Source organism: Anser brachyrhynchus, assembly GCF_964034855.1.
Source record: "Anser brachyrhynchus genome assembly, chromosome: 6".
Lineage (NCBI taxonomy): Eukaryota > Metazoa > Chordata > Aves > Anseriformes > Anatidae > Anser > Anser brachyrhynchus.
Window position 1 is genome coordinate 18,894,007 of NC_137700.1, and position 20,266 is coordinate 18,914,272.

At 35.9% G+C, this 20,266-nt stretch overlaps 1 protein-coding gene across 26 annotated transcripts in view; it reads right to left on the reverse strand.

Moving 5' to 3' along the window:
* CTNNA3 (catenin alpha 3) overlaps window positions 1–20,266 on the reverse strand; it is a 488,015-nt gene that overhangs the window by 140,118 nt on the left and 327,631 nt on the right. For 23 of the 26 annotated variants that reach the window (XM_080597472.1, XM_080597453.1, XM_080597454.1 and 20 more), the window contains one exon: window positions 8,058–8,214. The exons of the other annotated variants lie outside the window; for them this stretch is intronic. In XM_080597472.1, coding sequence (XP_080453598.1) covers window positions 8,058–8,214 — 157 coding nt within the window. The remainder of the gene's footprint in view (window positions 1–8,057; window positions 8,215–20,266) is intronic. 26 annotated transcript variants of the gene reach the window in all.

Sequence of the window (20,266 nt, forward strand, 5' to 3'; positions counted from 1 at the left end):
AACTAGTTCAACCACAGTTACTGACACACTGTAGGGTCCAGTACTGAAGGATTACGTACTCCAGAGGAAGCATGTGACAACAACTAGGAAGACTAAAAGCACATAAAACCAAGTTAGAGTATGGATATGGAAGCACCGTTACTAAATATGATTTAACTACGGGAAAAAGGATTATGTGGTAGAGCAGAACTTTAAGGTTACACCTAATCTGCAGTCATTATGCTATTTCAGAAGATCTGTCATGTGGAACTATAGGAAGTAAGAACATAAAAATGACATTTTTTTCTCTTAAGTGATCATATTTTTAAGTACACAGAGAAATAACACGTGGCATGAATAATCAGCCCACTTTTGATAACAAAGTAAGACCTTAAATGGTTTTGAAGAAGGAAGAAACCAGAATTTAAAATTGGGAAATCCTACCACAATCATTTACAGTACGAAAAAATTAATAGATCAAAGACAGAAATATGAATAAGAGTAACTGTGCTGGGAGTGGACAGGGAAAAAGCCTACTAACCAGTGAAAAGTATTTGTCTGAATCAACTTGAATTCTAAGCTTGTATGGTAAACATACCTGTAAAGATGTATGTCACTGTTTTGGAAGTCTGTAGCTCACTAATTCCTTTTGAACCACTCCTGGTTACTTTCAGAGCACGGTGGATCTTCCCAACACCACTGGGAAGAGATACATTCCCCTAGGGAGTCAGGAAACTCCACCCTGGCAGCATCTATGGCCACTGGAGGAAAAAGACCACTGTGAAAACAAAAACAGCCTACCCAGCATCCACCTATTTCCTTCACCTCACGCATATTCCAAAGCTCCTGAAGTTTCATAAATATTCTCCAAGCTGGATGTACCTATAAAAGTATGAGACGACACTGTTCTGTCAAAGAGGGGTGTGACAAATGTAAATGAATTTTAAAGTGACTAAGAAGTAGAAATCATTTTGGAAGAAAATTCATATCACTGAAAAAGAAAGCAGCAGCAACAACTAGCCTACAGGTCTGAGCATCGTTAAAGTTCTCATACTCGTAAGTTTAATGAAGCATACTTTATCACGAACCCAGCTACCTGCACCGTTTATCATGCCTGAACAAACTGATGGTGTACAGTGATGAAGTGTCTGGCTCTGCAGATGAACAGAGTGCAGTTGGTATTGCTTCCTTCAATAATATTTTGACAGTCTACGAAAGCATCCTTACAAACTAGAATGCTAGCATGTGGGTGGGTGACTGGAGAAGAGAAGGCTCCAGGCAGACTTACAGTGGCCTTCCAGTACCTAAAGGAGGCTACAGAAAAGCTGGAGAAGGACTCTTTGTCAGGGAGTGTAGGGATAGGACAAGGGGGGGATGGCTTTAAACTAAAAGAGGGTAGGTTTTGATTAGACATAAGGAGGAAATTCTTCACTCAGAGGGTGGTGAGCCACTGGCACAGGCTGCCCAGAGAAGCTGTTGATGCCCCATCCATGGGGTTGTTCAAGGCCAGGCTGGACAGGGCTTTAGGCAACCTGGGCTGGTGGGAGGTGAACCTGCCCCCATGGCAGGGGGTTGAAACTGGATGGGCTTTAAGGTCCCTTCCAACCCAAACCATTTTAAGATTCTATGCAATCCAAAAAGGGTAATCAAAAGAAAAACTATTTTTCACCTTTCATAAGGAGGTTGGGCAATACCCATCCTTGGAAGTCTTCAAACATCTTCTTGACAGGATCCAAGTAACTTGGTATAATTTGAAGTTTGTCCTGCTCTGTGCAACATGTTTGACTAGATAATTTTGAAAGTTCTCTTCCAGTATCTTTTGTTCTTTGATTATACTCTTCTATTTTGCTATTTTGTACAGGTTGCATTTCGTGTTAATAAAGTTCATCCAACCTCCTGCTTTTTAATTAACTATTGAAGACCTCTTCCAATTGTAAACACTAGGGTAACAGCAGGGGCTTCAGATCTTAAGGTATAATGTTAGGAAAGCAGTTAAGCTGCATATTTGCTCCCCCTGCACTATCACAGTAAATTACATCCTTAAAACAGGAAAGAGGACATAAGGTAACAGGAAAACAGGGAAAGTGACAAAAGGTAAGTTTCTCTTTCTTTCTTTTGCAACTGTTAAGCTGAGGAAGATTGACTGAAACCTAATAAAAACTTCAGTATGTCAGCAAAAATGCATTCCTTTAGCTTTTGTTTTTGTTTGGGCCATAAGACCACTTGTATCCGCAACAACTGCTTTCTCCGAACACTTTATGATAACATCCTACTTTTCGCTGCTTTCCAGGAATTAAAAGTAATTTTAGATGGCACAGATTTGCATTAAAAGGAATTTCTGTTTTAAGACTATGATGCCTTACTGATTTATATTAAGTTTGAAGACACTTAACATATTCTTAGATTCCTAGAGAAGGATTAAGATACTGAAAACAAACTTCTATCCTACACAAACTCAGATTTTAGAGAATTTCTTGCACACTCCAAATTTGGAGTGTGCTCTTCTCAATTTCATCTGAAGGGACAGCCATGCACCATTTCCCTGGATCTCCTCTAAAAGTTCATACATCACACTGGCACAAAAGTGTAATAGGAAAACGAACTATGACTCATCACTTCTTCTCCCTCTTGACAGCAGTAACTGATTTGTGCCAATTCTTCACTTAAAAAATTACTCTCATTTGGCTACTCAAGTCAGCCTGAATGATCTTTAGTCCAATCACAGAACTTGTTTAGTAGTCTCAGAAGTCTGTATCTATCTAAGACAGATCAGTTTAATTTCTAAAAGGAGTTGAATTGCAGGTAACTTCTTTATACTTTACAGTATTTTCTGTTTACAATCTGGATATGACAATTCCATTGTCAGTTTCTACTACAGACAGACCTGCAGGTGTCCATGTTTACCACTATCAGTTTAGCAGTGTACACTGACTACATAGGTAGGTTACACAAACCCTTAGTTGAGGCAAACATGCAAGTAATTCCACTCATTATCATTCCACTAGGTAATCGTCAAGTAAAAAATTTCCAGTAAAGTAACAGCAAAATGGGCATCAGACAAAACCATTTCAAAGTCTAACGACTCAATACCAGTTCTCTGGAATGCATTTCACTTAAAATAATCAACTTAGCTAAAAGTTTGGGTTAGATTACAAGAGTCAAAATGCACTTTAGACAAATTGTCTTTTAAGGAAGTACTTGAAAAGGCAGAGAAGAGACATTACACCCAGTATACAATAGGAAAGACAGTATGTCATTAACATACAGTGCATCAAGCAGAACATTTAATCACAGATGAAGGATGAAGAACGAGATAAACTAAAATGAACAGAGACTTGTTTTTATGAAAATAAGAAACCTCAGATTTGGCAACAGAGGAGCTAATATAAAAGGATTTAAGAAAATGTGGCTAGTATTCCAAATATGACAGTCCGAAATTCTGAGATGGAAAGCATGAGAGGCTGGAGAGAGAAGGTTCATGAGACAAAATAATCATAGTTTTGGGGAAAGGATGCACACAGAGGACAGAAAAGCAGCATGAGGGTCTGTAATGCAAGCTCTTCAAGAGAACAACAAGGAAAAACATATCCTAATGATTTTAATATATATAAAAACACATTTGAGCTTTTCTTACCTCTGATCGTTGTAGAAGTGAAGTTAACTCTTGGACTAGAAGATCTAATTCTTCTCTTACTGGTTTTCTAACACTTAATAATGTTAAAAGATTTAATTGTTTTCCAGTGATTGTAATTCTGCATTATAATTGGGAAAACGTACATATAAAAGAAGGAAATACCAACATTTCTGTTTTTTTCCATCTGTATCTGAAGTTTATTCACATAATTTTGAATAAAAGATATTAAAATAAACCCAAAGAATTAACTTTGGAAAATGAAAATCCAAACTACACTTTCACCCTAACTACATCAGCAAATATGAATATTCACTGAATATTTCAGTTTGAGACACCAGAGTTGAGGATAAAACTTAAAATTTACAAGTATAAACAAAATTACAAGCATACCATAACTAGTTTCCTGGAAATTTATGCATTGGATGCAATAACATGTTTTGGTTCCATTATATGAGTATAAAAACCTCACATTGACATGATAAATGGATGACAGTATTTTTTTTACACTTAATGTCAGTGATCATAAAGATTAATACCCACATTTTTCCTTATTTTAATTAGCTCTCCAAAACTGATAGGCTGACACTGATTCTCTGTTCTTGGTAGGTATAGCGTAAAAGATCTATGAACAATGATCTCATCATTTATCATGTTTTATAATCACAATGATATTTTTTACACATCTTGTTAGCTCTTGCTTTCCTTTAAAAAGAAAAGTCCTTCATTTAAATTGGTTATTTGCAGTCAGACCTCTTCCTCAAATATAAAGACCTAATTTCACCTGTCTTCTGTAGCATTATTTTCCTTTAAACCAAGTATAACATCCAAATAAAAGGATGAAACAGAACTGAAATGAAAGAAAAAAATCATGAGGATAGGTGAATCAGAAAAGGAGATTAATTAGTACTTAAAACAGATGACAGTTATTAGCACTCTTTTCCCCCCCCCCGTTATCATACGGTCACAATTCCCTTCAGGTTTTCTGATCTGCCACAGAATACTCCCTTTTCCCCCTGTGCTACACCAGAAAAGGACATGCATGTATCACATTAGGAGACAGTTTCTCTGTACGTATGCTTTGTTTCAGCAACCCCATGGCTGGTTTGTGAAGAGTAACAATGTCTTTTTGCAGTGACCTACCATTTGCAATTCCTACCCATCCTCTCAACTATATTTTTCCATATTCAGCTTACTTTTAAGATAGAAAAATAACACCCTGGATTAAAGAAACATAGGGACTAATCCAGTTGCTTCTGAGCTCTGCAGGAAGATTTTGCAGTGCCTTTAATGAGAGTTATTTTGTACCTTAAAAGTGTCCACAACAGAAACACACCTACAAGTATTCAGTTTACCTTCCAAATCATCAATAACCCACAAAACTCGTAACAATATCATTTTATAAAATGAGTTGCAATCCAAGCCTCGGGTGACACTGTGTGAAAAGGAGATACATAAACTAAACGACAAAATAGAAATTCCCAATTCTTACGAAGTTTGGGAAGTACATTGTGTATCTGGTAGAAAAATCTGACCTATCAAGCAACCAGAGATGCAATATAAAATAAAACTCTTAGGTAGACAATTCTGTTTAATGATTTAGAATCCTCCATTACCAAAATTACTAGAGGTATGTTCACAATATTTAGAAAAAAAGTGTACGATATTTTTGGATATAGACTAACCACTTCCATTGCCATCCTGAAAGATACAGCTACACCTGCAAATTCAGCCATTAAAACCAACTGCCTATATCTGATACAGTATATCAGCACAGTATTAATTTTGAACTAATATTTAAAGAACATTTTCCCCCCAATACATCCATGTTGGCATTTAACTTAGAAAAAAAATATTCTGAAGAAAAAACAGGTACATTATAAATCTATTCTTGTATTAATTCCTCTGACATGAAACAAAACACTTAACCTTCGTTATCTTTCCTAATGACCAAGTAATTTCCCAAAGAGTTAGGTAACTTCCTTTATTATACATTTAACTTTTCTATTTAGATAGAGCAACATGTTTTACTCTCAGAGCACAGTAACAGTGCTAATACACTGATGATTATACCGAGAGTAACTTGCACCATTCCTTCTAATTAGTCTTAATAATTAGTTCTATGTACATGAGCTGAAAATAAAAATCTTCCCAAAGGAAATAAATTATACTACCGTAAGGAAGCATCTGCTCAGCAGATCACGTAAGAGAAAACATGACACTTGAAGATGGACATGAATTACAATGTGCAGAAACGTCCTGCCAAAGCTTACAGAAAATGTTCTACATGTCCTCTCTAGAGTAACTGTATGAATGCTCAGTTCTTTGGACCTCTTAATATGTAGGCCTACACACTGCTACTTAAGTTACTGTTTCTGCTTTTATTTACCGTCGAACACTAAATCATTCAATTGTACTCAAGTAATAGAGAACAGACCAAAAATTGATGAGTTAACCCTGAAATGAGTAGCTGTCCAATGAGAGATTTTTTTTTCCATGCATTAATGTAGTTTCTAATTTTATTCTTCAAGACAATGAATTTTTGCAAAATATCTGAAATATGTTATTTAAATGAATCTCAGTTTTGTGGTCAAAGATAAATGTCTAGTTCAATGAATTTTAAAGAAAAAAGAATTTTAAAGAAAAAATTTGAAACTCAGGATATTTCATAGTAGGATAAAGAGATTTACGTAATTAATTCATCAGCAATTTAGAGAACTGACCTGTTCATTTGTTTTACTAATGACTCTTGCATTACTTGCAAAAATTTAAGATTTGCAACCTCCTGGACGCTGTATGAAATAGGATGGTTTATAATTGGCTTCCATTAAAGGCTAAATTACAGTTGAAAACAACCTCAGGTTGTTTTTCTGTACTGAGATGCATGTAAGGACAGTAGCTCCACAAATAATCCGTTCACACTATTTTGCAGTAAATTCTTCTACATTTGGACCTAAATCACTTGGTTCGGTATTCCAATGGACTAACATAAAGCAAAGAGAAGTCTGCTGCTCTGAGTCAAAACTAACAAATTGTACATCCAGACCTGAGCAGTCATCTCTGCTTATGGTTTTTGCACTGCAGTAGCCATGTCCCACTCACAAGTCAGTTATGGGGACTTCAGTCCAGCTGTTTCCAGCCACCCCAGTAAAGATGTTGTATTTGAAAATACACAAGTCATCTTTAGAGAAACTAATACCCAAGCCAAGTTTTTGACAGGAGTACACCTTCATTTTTAATTAACAACAAACAACTTCAGAATGCACTTAGCTCTGAATCCACTTACCATGGTTTCAAACTACTGACATCTGCAGAACTATTCATGTTCTACACTGCTACATAAAGCACATAATCCTAACAAATGGAATTAAGTTCTAGGGACTTGCCCAGAGAAGAACAGGCAAACAGTTGTCACACTAGCCATAAGGAAAGAAAATTTAAACCACATTTAATGAAGATAACACAAACTTTTCATTCTTTTCCATGTTACACACTAAGGCAAGTCAGAAGTGTGGAATTTGGTCTTTCAAGTGCAGGAAGTAGAACAGCTGTTCTCCCGTTTCAGTGTTGAAGACAATCTTTGCTTCAATAAATAGTTTACTGATATTAAAGGCTCCTTCAGTGAATAAATTTATAGTTACATTCCTCTTGACAAATATGTATAGCTTTAAAGTTTCTGGAAATGCTACAGTGCATCTGTTCTATTTATGAGATGTTTTAAAATATATCAACTTGAAGAAGTAGCCCATGTCTATCACAAGAATTACTGTAGAACCAGGTTTTATTTGCATGCAAAAATTTATATGCACATCTAGAACACCACTGGATGTTTGGAAATCTGGTACCTGCTCAGCTCAAGGAAAAGCTCAAGCATCTATCAATGTTATTCAGATCACATCTATGTGATTTAGCATCCCATTCTTTTCCCCCTTGAACTCAAAATTCATCAATCAAGTTATCAAGTGTCCATAGAAAATTTCTATTGGTGATATTCTGGTAAATTACAACAGCTTTTTATGTCTTTGGATCTACTAAACATTTAACTGCACTGTTTTCAATAATGATACATAGGGGGGACAACACCCAGAGAAATCTCCTCCTCTGTGTTTATATACACTGTTATATGCTTCCTTCCTACAGAAGACTTCTCACAGATGCACAGAGCATTTTAAAAGTTAGAGGCGGATCAACCTGTGAGGCTGGATAAATGTAACCCCTACAACATAGCAGTTCTGCTTCATACCCCTACAGTTTGTTCAAATCACCTCTACTGAGTTCTACGCTGTGCAGACTAAAAATACCTACCATGCTGGAACACTTTATACATACAGTTTCACAAAACCTTACAAGATCTAATCTTCTATTTGTTTCCAGTTGAAAACTTTACAGAGGAGAGTTACTTTTCAAAGTACATAAAAGAATAATCAGATTCTGAAAATTATCGTACCTGATACAGCCAGAAAATCATCAATACTCGTTATATCATCCACAGCTTCAGTAAGAACATGGATGTGATTCTCCCATGTACTCCTATACATCTCCATGTTGTTTTTCACAACTTGACTTTTTGGTCTGGCAGAAAGAGCTAAAGCAGCATTAATAACCTGTACCAAAACATATAAACAAACAAAACAACAACTAAATAATGTCTTCTGAAACAATTTTTTATTCATAACTTACTACTGCAGAGGAGCTCTTAAGTTTTCTAAACAAAAGAATTGTTTAGCTTTTGTTTCTGTTCACAACAGGATTATCAGTCAGATGTTGCTTAGGCCAATTTCCTTTTTATCTTCATGAAGTGAGAAGGAGCGTGATTCTAAGTGAACTGGGTAACAAGAATTCCAATGTTTTACTTTCAGTTAGACAATTCATGCTATTCCAGTTTGCAATATACAAATACAATGAAGTTTTTACTTACATAAGGGACGGACATACAGGTACTGCATATAATCACTTCAGTTTCAAACTTACATTTCTTAACAGCAGATATTATGGAATCCATTATGGCATTATCTTCACGGAATGAGATATTATCAGCCTTTACCATGTAAAAGCAGTTGACTTTGCAAGGACAACAGCTGCCTGATCAACGTCAGGGACATAATACATCCAAAATCTTTATAAACGCAGCAGACTGGTATTTCTGTATCAGTTAGGCCTAGAAGTAGTAACTATGCTCACATGAAGAGTACAGATTCCATCTCTCCTAACAGAGACTAATATAAGATAGAAATATTAGATCATAAAGTGATTAATTCTTTAGGTATCACTTCAATCTGTTAATTAGCTAGAGGGCTTTTTCTAATACAGCCTTTTAGTGATGTTACATCCATAAACTTTACATAAATCAAACTATATTGTTTATTTAGCAAAGGGAGAGTTTAAAACACCATATAAAACAAAAAATATGAAGAATCCAAACAAGATACCACACTAATCCCCAGTGCTGATATTATACGTTCATGAAACAGTTTTAACACCATGCCACTGTAATAGAGTCATTACACTGAAGAATAAGAACTAGGAAATTCCTCATCCTAAATACAACTGATGTTTCTTTATGCTGGTATCAATCCTCTTGACCCTGCTCTGGATCATAAACTAAATAACCATTTTATATGAGTGGCATTTTTACATATCACATGAACTTGACCAAGCTGGTGAAATTTAAGTAATTACAAACTTCCTAATAACATTCATGCTGTCATAATGAAGAAACATAGAGAGACAGTCTTTCACAATAGAACTGCTGGGACTAAGTCTTTTACTAACAACTCTGGTAAGGAAGAACAGACTTCTTGTTACTTTACCAGGTAGCTGGAAAAGGAGAAAGGTATGTAACTACAATGAAGAGATTTCTTCAGCAACTGCGGAAGTGATCAAAAAATACAAGGACAAACAAACAAGCATCCTACTCTCCAGCAGGAAAATAAAATTCATTACAGGAAAATCATAAGTTTAGAATTGGAACCAACTGGGCAGGCAGCAGCAAAAAAAAAGTATCTGCATTTACACTTCATCAGTCAATATAAGCAAGTCAGAGAAATCATCAGTCAGAGAAGTATAAACAGAAGCAATTGTTGAAAAATCATGATGCAAGTGTTTTGCTCCACATCTCAAGTACTTATTTTTTAAGGGCAATTCCCTACCCATTTAGGGGGACTATACTTCTAGAAAGAAGTCTCTCCCATTCAAGACAACAACACCGATATCATCATCATAGATCTAAAAAAAAAAGATTTTAAAAAAGAGTCTAGTAAAGGAGAGAGACTGAAGACAAAGAGTCGGTGTAAAAATGAAATGAATAGACTACTCCATGTGCATCATGAAAATCAAATTGCAGGAAGGGAAAAAAAAATAGAACAGCAACAAAACACATGCAAAAAAATCACCACCACAGCAAAACCCAAACCAACCATACAATAATTCTATTTTTACCTGGCAAAAAGCTCTCCATTTACCTTCAGTTCTCTAACACATAAAAACCACTATTTGTTTTGGACTAAAGTATCAAGTGCACTAATTGCTGAACTAAGGAAGACTGCAATATCAGTATGTCATCTGTTGCATAAAATAGCACCAACATACAATATTCCATCAACATACTGAAATTATTTACTATTTGTTTTCATAAAACTGTAACATAATATCCTAAAGGTGTTATTTGATTATAAATAATAACATAAAAATATATTTAAACACTGTTTCATTTAAACATTGTTCAATTGTCTTCTAAACATAATGACGATCCCCACCACTTAGAATTACTACCAATTAGTGGTGAAGTACACAGAAGAACCGTCTTAATTTGATAAAAAGATATGCAAATTTATGCTCAAAAGTACAAAGTAAATAAAGCTGTATTTGCATCCTTTCCATTTTGCAGATTGATACCTAAATTGCTTAGACTTTCAGCATCTTTGACAATGAATTTTGCCTTCATATAAACACCAAAGCACCATGTAGATAGCCTTAAAGAACATGCTATTATGTTACCCGTGGATTAAAAATTTTAGGAAAGAGCCAAAGTGTCAAGTTAACTCTGATTAAATGCAAAAAGTGTATGCTATAGGAGAAAATTGTTCAATGGTTGAGCAATTAGCATCTGAAAATCCTGGGTCCGATCAGTCTTCTTTCTAAAGCTGCAAACCCTGTTTCAAAAATCTCTGATAAAAAACACCACACACTAAATATGCACCTCAGACATTATGGAATACTCCTAAAAAGAATCAAAAGCATCTCAAAATCCACAATCAACAGCTATGGTTTCAGTTGTTTACCTATGAAACAACAGAAGAAAAAATACAGCTCACAAGTCATACCATACACGTTGATAGTAAGTCTAAAGATTCATTAAAAAAAAGTCTAATTTCATACAATCTCCTTAAAACAAAGCCACTGCCTTTTAAAATTATAGATGTGACAAGCAGCTGACAAAGCACTTCTCTAGCCAGGTCCAACTAAGGACTTAGAACTGACTACTCTTTCTGCCTTTCCAACTATAACATGGATTATGCTAAATATACAATTCTTCCCCTACTTTTCAGACATCTCTTCAATATAGCCCCTTCACCATGTATTACAGAACCGTATTTTATCCATACTCCAGATCTGCACAACCTGCAGCAACAGCATTTAACAACTGTGTCATCTTGCAGCAGATTTGCCTTGATGGCGTGATTCCACCCCTAAAAGTAGGGGCATCATTTATGTCTCGTGAAAAACACGATCCAATTCCCTGCTGAACTATATTATTTTAATGTAATTGTCTAGAAATACATTCTGTTAAAATATTGAATGTGTAGAAGGTAACATGTATTTGAATTTGTAAATAAATTTCTCTACTCCAATAAAATGCAATGAAGAAACATAGTAAATTCCAGGGAAATGAGAAGCTCTCCCAAAATGAATGCAGAGCTCAGTTTGGAGCACTGCTAAAATCATGCATCATTTTATTTCTAACGTTTGAAAAATAACAACAGCACAGCAATGCTGACACAGTTGAAAAGGTTGATCATTTATACCTCATCAGAATGCATACATTTCAAGTGAGTCACCAGGGACCTTGAAAGGCCTATTCAAAGACACCAGCAAAGGTGCCTATCTCCTAGGCATAGGCAAACTACCATAATAACCTCTCCGCTCACATTCCCACATGCACTGTTCATTTGCAGCATCACTTCTTTGGAAACGTAAGGTGTCTCCCTACAGACATTTATTTATGATTTGATAGCCAATTGCTTCTGGCTTCTGATGTAAGTCAACAAACTACTCTGCTCAAACAGCTGAAGGCTTCAGTCTCCATTTATGTACGTTGCTTCTACTGAAAGCTCTGCAAGCACAGACTTTTTTTTTTTTCAAATAGCTAAAGCTGAGAATTTAAGAGGTTATTAGGGTTCATTTTTATAAAGGTAAGTGTTCATCATTTTCCTCTGTTATATTACTACCTTTGGCACTAAAAATGCACTTTGAGTAAATACTTCAAAGTAGGCAGTAGCACATTATGCTAAAGCTAGACTCAACTGACATAGTTTCACCAGAACTTCAAGTCACTTCCTTTATTAAAATAAATGCTTAAAATGCAAAAGATGCAACCATACCAAGTTTTTTAACTGCTTCAGCTCACCTTTTCAATTATGTTGTTACCACATCTCTCAGCACCTCCACTGATGGAATCTACTGCTTATGGTTTCTATTCAATTAAAGGTGCTTCAGCAATACAATAAAAAGGCAATTATTTGCTACAATGACCTTATTTCTAATCTGTAAGGAACTGTACACTGTGGCTGTCACAAGCGACTTAGTAATAAAAAATCCTACACATACACAAAGGAATAGACAAACTCAAGTAGGAAAGGGCCTGCACTGATATCCTCTCCCTTTCCTTTATCTCCTCTATCAGTAGACAGAGCTTTCAGTTCCTAATGACACTTCTCTGCAGAGCAGAACAGAGGCCTAAGGCCTTCTTCTCAATGCCTGATTTTAATTCCCAGACATGAAAATCAGGAAGGAAAATGAGGGGGAAAACACCAGTGACTCAAGACTGCTACTCAGACCATGTTTTCAAAACTTGTAGTACTTGAGGAATACCATTTCTGTGACAGTATAAATCACATCCTGCAGCTCCTCATATAAACCTCTGTGGAACAAAAGCAACCCTAACAAGCTTCAGTTCAATGCCCAAGCCACTTTCGTTGAGAGACAATGTTGCCTGTAATATTCTTTCTGTATGAAAGATAGAAACAGAAAGTTCAGTCAACTAACAGCTTACTTTCATACTTTTTTTAAAAAGAAATTTTAACAGTTTAACCATTTTAGGAATTGCTAATACTAAGAATTAGTAGAAAACTCAGTTTCCTTTGTCTTTCAGACGACTCATTGTTTGCTGTTTCAAAGGTACAAGGTACAACAGGAAAATTCATCCTATTCTAAAGCATTGTTTTCCTTCACCAGAACACAACACGTCATGAGAAAAAGAAGAAGCTGAGTAAAAATTCAGAATAAGAATATATTAAAATCAAGCATCATTCTTAATATAGGGTGCCTATTGCTATTCTAAAATTATACACAAAAAACATGCAATGTAAGAACAGGATAATGTCAGCAAACAGAAATAAACGGAGTATGAAAAAGCAGAGAAAGAAGAGCAAAACAGAAGAACAAAGCCAACATGCACAGTAGAGTATATTTCAGGTTTTCATCTGCCATCTAGAAAGGGAATAAATAGTTCAAATTGCACTTGGGTCCTAGAAAAGGCCAGAAAACAACTTTGCAAAGTACTGTAATATATCCATATATATGAGAATGTTACCTTTGCCATTTTGGCCAGCCTATTAATAGGAAACCCGTCTGTCATAAATTTGTTACAGGAAGGACTGGGATAACAAGGACTAATAACTATACTGGTAGCATATATAAACAGTAGTATAAAAATGAGATAGGACAATTTTCAAACAGGTGCTAAGTGGGAAAAAAAAAAAAAACAAAAATCTCTGCCACCAGGAACAGGTCAGGAAGCACTGGACATGAGGGAGAAGTTTTATTGTTTAAATACAACACCTAACTGAAAGGACAATTATTATGCACAAAACCAGACTGTCTGGGTAGACTGCGAACTCTCCATCACCCAATGTTTTTAAGATGAGGGTAGCTAAACCCTCATCAGGAATACTTTAACCCTCTAATCCATGGAAGAGTTGATCTTGTATTGGTCAAAGAAAGAGGGGGACAGAATGTGGACTATGCAATCTTTACATGTTCCTTAAAGGCTTATTTTCCTTAAGCTTAGTGAAATATTTCCAGTTCTGAGAAACCATTTTCAGTTACTTATAGACCTCAAATTCATCATTTTGGCCATTCCCAAGAACAAAGAGAAGAGAAAACATGTTTGAACCTTGTAAAGAATACCATGCCAAAGAACAGCCAACATCTGACAGCTCTTTCTGTAAAAACATTGGCATTCAGAGACCTGTTGAAACTAAAATGTCTTTTCTGCTGTCTGCAGGTAACCTGTCAAAACAGTCCAACTTACTAGTCTCTACCTTCCACATACTGAGTACAGACAGATTTTAGAAACTAAATTCCCTAAAGATCCTGTTAAATGACACTTGTCCTTCACAAGCAGCTCTCACCATTAGAGCAGAAAGGGATCAGCTCTTTCTGTGGAAATAAGTGGGACTGATGACCAGTGTGATGTGACACCACATCTGATAGGAATGTCTTCAAGAGAAGAACCAGGGGGACAGTAGGATAAGAAGCAAATAGGTCACACTGAGGTTAGATAAGGCCATAAAAAAGAATGAGATCAATACCTAAAGCAGATCTGGAGCAGTATAAAATAGAAAAGATCACCGCAGGGTTCTAAGCAGGTTAGTCAAATGAGGAAGGACGTGGGTCTCTGGGACAAGGGACAGGCTTAGCTTTTAGCCAATAAGCACTCTAAGTACTGACTGCACAATCTTGAAAATGAATAGAGAAATTCAGACATTAAGTGAGCACTTAAAAATTAACGGATGGTTAAGATTTTGTACTCTGCCACTTCCGCAATAAATATTAAATCCTCCACAAAGGGGTTTCTGACTCTAGCAAACTCTTCAGTTAGAACTGACACACACTTTTCTTGTGAAGAAACAAACCAAATGATACCAAACATTTCCAATTTTTGCCAAAGGAAAGCGAACAGGAGAATGTATCCTTCTGTTCTTACGCAGTAAGCTCAAACAAGGTTTTAGTTCTCCGTAGCTTCTCCAATAAAAAAAACTCAGATCATCTCGGTAGACAATTTAATTAAAAAACACTTGAAACCTAATACCATCACTTATCGCTACATCTTCACAGCCTAGTTTTCTAGTCCAAGAACTCTTAGTGGCTTCCTCAACTGTACAAATTGCTCCACACTCTTCACAGTTCCTGTGGAACTAATCTTTTTAGCATCACAAAACCTTGGTCAAGAGCTCATTTCTCTCCTTATACGCAAGCCCTTTGCTCCCTTCTCTAGTTTCTCACTCCATGCTTATGTCACAGATCTCTGCTTTCAGTACCTCAGCTGCCTGCTGTCCCAGCCTGCAGGCTTCATACCAAGATGCTTTCAGGGAGAGCACAATCCCAATTTGGCCTGTAATGCATCAGCCACATCAATCAATAGGTTGTCTTCCAATCTCTTGTTCAGCCTCTCTTACAAAAACATGCAATACAAAATATATACACCATAACAAAATTAACACTTCCACATGTATCACATGCGGTCAACTTCATAGCACACTCGTGAAAATAATACCTAACAAGCACCTGGACCATAGAGATCTCTGCTAAATAAAAAAAATAGCAAGAAAGTTACTATTTCTCACTTCAAAAAAGGCTTTTAATAATATCTTGTGAATTGAACATAGTGTCACAAATTGAAAAATAAGAAAGGCTGAAAAAATGTTCTGCTAAATGCGTATAGTAGCAGAATGCAAGATTCTTGTGAAATAAAGAGTGAATATGAAGGTAAAAAGTAATACATACAGAATAGGAAGAAAAAAGATATGATGTAAGATAAAGACAATCTAGAAGTTACTTGTTACTGAGCACACTGCATCCTCAAAATTGTTTGACTGAGTTTTCTAATTTAATACTTACAGAATCATAGAACGGCCTGGGTTGAAAAGGACCTTAAAGACCATCTAGTTTCAACCCCCCTGCTCTGGGCAGGGTTGCCAACCACTAGAGCAGGCTGCCCCGAGCCACATCCGGCCTGGATATATCTATAGATAGACCTTACGCAGAAAACATGAAAACCGAGACTTAGTACAGTTATCTTCTACCCATAACTACATTATCTATTTATGCAAATAAATGATCTTGAACTTATGAGAATGACATGTACTGCTAGAAAAAAAAATCAGACTTTTAAATAATAACATCAGGCTTTTACAAACTGTTCTCATTCTTGACACACAAGTATTTGAGGTGTCAGATTGCCGAGAACTGAAAGCAGCACACAAAGAATTTAAGGTTTCATTTACCCCTCAAGTGAGTTACATACCAAAATAAAATTAGAAAATAGCTTATATTAAACCACAGCACTCACTGAAAGTTATGTTCAGAATACAGAGCTGCACTTTATATAAAGTAATGCTGTTTAAGCTAGAGCTGACTCAAATCTTCTGAAAATGTTCGGGTTTCTGGAGTTTGATTCTGATGCACAACTTTCGGGATATTTTAAGTTCACAGAAAAAAAAAAGATTACTGTCCAACATATTTTATTTATAATGTCTAACTAAAGTCCTTAAATTTAATCTTTTAGTAAGTACCATTATTATTTTCCCCCATTAAAATAGCTTTAGATTTGCTTTCTGCAACAGTTAAAGCTCACACCTACCTCATTTCAAAACTAAGCTAATTCACCATCTTACTTACAGATACTAATATTTTAAATATAATACTTGACTCTGAACACATTTTAACATTCTTCAACTATATATAATTATGAAGCTTTAATGTTGTTTTTCCATTGGCAAAGGAAATGTTTTTTAATAATGCTTGTCTTTTAAAATAACGCAGTAAGGCTCACTCAACAATTGAGGAAAATAACTGCTTTTAACACTAGGAAAACATTAACTTATACCAAAATTTTAATATGAAATTAGACACATATATTTTAGTAGTAATTCCAATGCATCTGATCAGAGGGAAATCCAACAAGTGTTAACAACATAAATAGATCTCATTCCCAGTCTAATCGAGGTGGCCAAGAATGCTGAAGAGAACCCATCATATTTTCGTGATATCCCATTTGTTCTTCACTTACTCACTTCAATATACGCAGGCACTGCCCCTAGAAAAGATTCCTCCATAAAATGAAGCAGTTCCTTTTCCAGGGCTATGCAAAATATGCTCTGATGTCTTCTAGAAATGAATTTCTCTTCACTCTCCTCAAAACAAAAAACGTTAGAGAGGAGAAAAACAATGCAACAAAAAAAAAGTTACTGATTTCTGTTAGAAGTCTACAGCAGGTAGACAGACTACGTGAAAAGTACTCGTTTTTATATCTTTACCCAGTTCTTTACCACCACTCAGGTAACATAGCAAGAGCAGATCTGTCCTGCCTTTATTGCTCTGCTCTCAGAACTGACTGCTCATCCATACTGTGATGGCCAGACACCTACAGCTTTCAAAAAGATTCTAATTCAGGTGCTCTCCCCACTGCTTGTGTGGAATATAAGCAGGAATCCTTGGGGAGCTAGGCTTTGCAGCACACAGACTTCTGCACAATGGGCAAACATTAGTACTGCTCTCTTCTGTGCACCTCAACAACTGATCTACAACATGTGCTAGCAATAAAGCATTGAGAACAATAGCTGTTCAACTGTATCAGTGTCTGCTGCCCAAAGGGTCCCAGAAATGAGCTACAAAGATGGAACAAAGGTCAACCAAGTACTAGTACCCAATTAAATAGACTCTGCATTTGTTAAGCCAAAACCACCTACAAATCTGGTCACATGTGATGGATGCTCCATAGCTGCATTTAAGTAGTAATTTCATTGTTCTTTATTTGGGCATCAATACCAAAGGCAAAGTAACTTTCAGCAGTGTAATACACAAAAGCCCTTTTCTATTCAGTCCTACAACAGCTCTTCCAACACTCTCTTAAAGTTAACACATTTGTCTAAGTTGAGACTTTGCTGTGTTCATTCCCTCTCATGCTCGATCTTCTCAGCTAGGAGCTCAGTATTCCACCTCAGTAATTCTTAGGTCACTTTAACCCCATTTCCATTCATCACAGTAACTAAACAGTTTTGATTACAAAATGGGTCCATCAAGACTCAGATACTGCACAAGTAATTTCTATTTTTTTTCTGTTCAAGCTTCAAATGATAAGCTATCTGAAAGTCAAACCCTATTTCTCGTTGAATACAATCAAGTCTTTTTCCTCCTATTTGTTTTTGTTTCAGTTGATTTACCAGGGGACTGGCTGTGCCAAAAAAAAGTGATATAACTATATAAAAAGCTGTTTCAGTACCATAAAAACCTTAAAATTTTTATCCTGAAAAACATAAAAAACAGGTAAACTGCCTGGGAGAACAACCAGAACTGTTATATAATGTAGTCAACTTTATTAAATAGGTGAATTGAGCAATCCAGATGGACTCCAAGTATGTCTGGAAATAAAGCCCTGAAACCTTCACTAAAAGTAAAAATTACAGCACAGTCAGGCATCTTCATCTAACAGTACAGAGCTTGCTCTGACACTGAGACTGATGGACTCTAAAGCTACACAAATTCCTCACATCATCTAGTCCAACTACCTGAATAACACAAACAGCAGACATTAATTAAGGTTTCCAGTCAGGAAGCTTACAGTTCCAGGTTCAATCTGGTAACATTCTACAGGAAGACAGCTATTCCTGAATTAACTATTTCAGGTTACAGCATCCTTTACAGTTTCTAAGGTAAATTGTGCTCAATATCCAATTACAAGAAGACTTGATTCCACTTTGATTAAATGAACAATACCTATATTCCGTAAGACAATTCAGACCAATACTTGTAAGATTTTTATTTTTTATTTTTTTTTTAAACAGGAAAGGAAAATCCTCCCATAACCACGACAGAGCAGATTTTTTGTCTGGGAATCATCTAAAAGTAACAGACCCATGGTCTAAGTGAGGTTGCTAAAACCTGGCTAAATACAGCCATGTTATTAGCTTTCTTGATTCCATCTGGAACTGCCCCAACAGCCAAGATTCATTAAATCAGGAGCACCTACCAAGAAAAGCTCCGTTGTATAAACTTGTGAATAGGCTCCAAATCTGTAGCCATCGGAGTCTTTGTAAGACAATTCCAATATGATTGAAAAAGGGGGCATACATCATTCTGGTGTTGTGTTGTAGAGGTCGATCCACCTCAAATCTAACAGGCATGAGAACTCATCCAAGCAGTATAATACAATGCTCTTCTTTAAGATCAGCCTCATGTTCTTTTTTTTTTTTTTTTTGAATCGTATTATTTGCACTTTTTTACTTGGTTTTAGAATAACCAAACTTGGCAAGAATTTTTACCCGTTTTGATGAAGAAATAATATAATGTATATTTAAAAAAAAAAACAACTTTGAAATACTTGAACAATACTAGTATTTTGATTTTCAGAACAAAATATAATTAGAACTTCAAAAAAGGCAAAGAAGCCACAAAATACTGTGTATAAAAAACAAACCAGAAACACGTATAATTTAGACAATGGGATAATTTCAATATGGTGTAAGAAACAGACAAGTGATCACACAAATAAAAGGATTTTTTTAAATTCTCTTTTCCTGTAGAAAGAAAATAAAAAATGAAAAAGTACATGCTTCACCAGGACTCTCTTCTTCTTTTTAGTTAAAGCTAAAAAGCTTTAGCCCATTTCTTAGGCTCCATGCAGCTCAGCCTTTCTACCTAACTGTAATTATCATTCATGGCATAAATCAAACAATATCTGAAATTACCTCAAGTAACAATGAAAACAGAACACATCTGAAAGTCATTGCTTCACCACTGCTTCTTGATCTAAATTGAGGTAGTCACTTGTTGCTGGCCAATTACAGACAGCCTCTCTCTTTCCTATTTTAGCATCTTTAGGTTGTTCTAATGTCATTATCACCTATCATTACTTTGTCACATGTCCCACACATGGCACTTCTGTGCTCTAAATCCCACAGCTCAGGTAAACATTACCAGAAAATTGTTATTCCTCCTGCTCTACTGCTTAGGACTATCGCCAGGAGTTCAACTAATAGTTTTCAAGTATCTCCTTGCACTCCTAAGCACAAGTTAGCTGAGGACAGCATTTATTCTCGTTACTTGTACTGCAGTACATACAGATGTCCTCATCCAGCACAGGATAAAGCATACTCTCTACACACTTCATTAAATCAAAGCCAGTCTCAATAAGTTAAAGGAACAATAACAGATTACCCAAGGGAAAGGAAACCCGAGGATAGAGCAAGGTGATAACAATCATAAGACAATCCTACGTACCTCCTACTAACTAGCTTCTAAACAGCTGATTACTATATAAAAACACAGATAACCTAAACTGAGATTTAAGACATGCACAGGATATAGAAGATCTTTCAGTGAGCTACCCCTGGGCATAATGAGTTACCATGAAAAAACCTGGGCAAGTGTTCATTA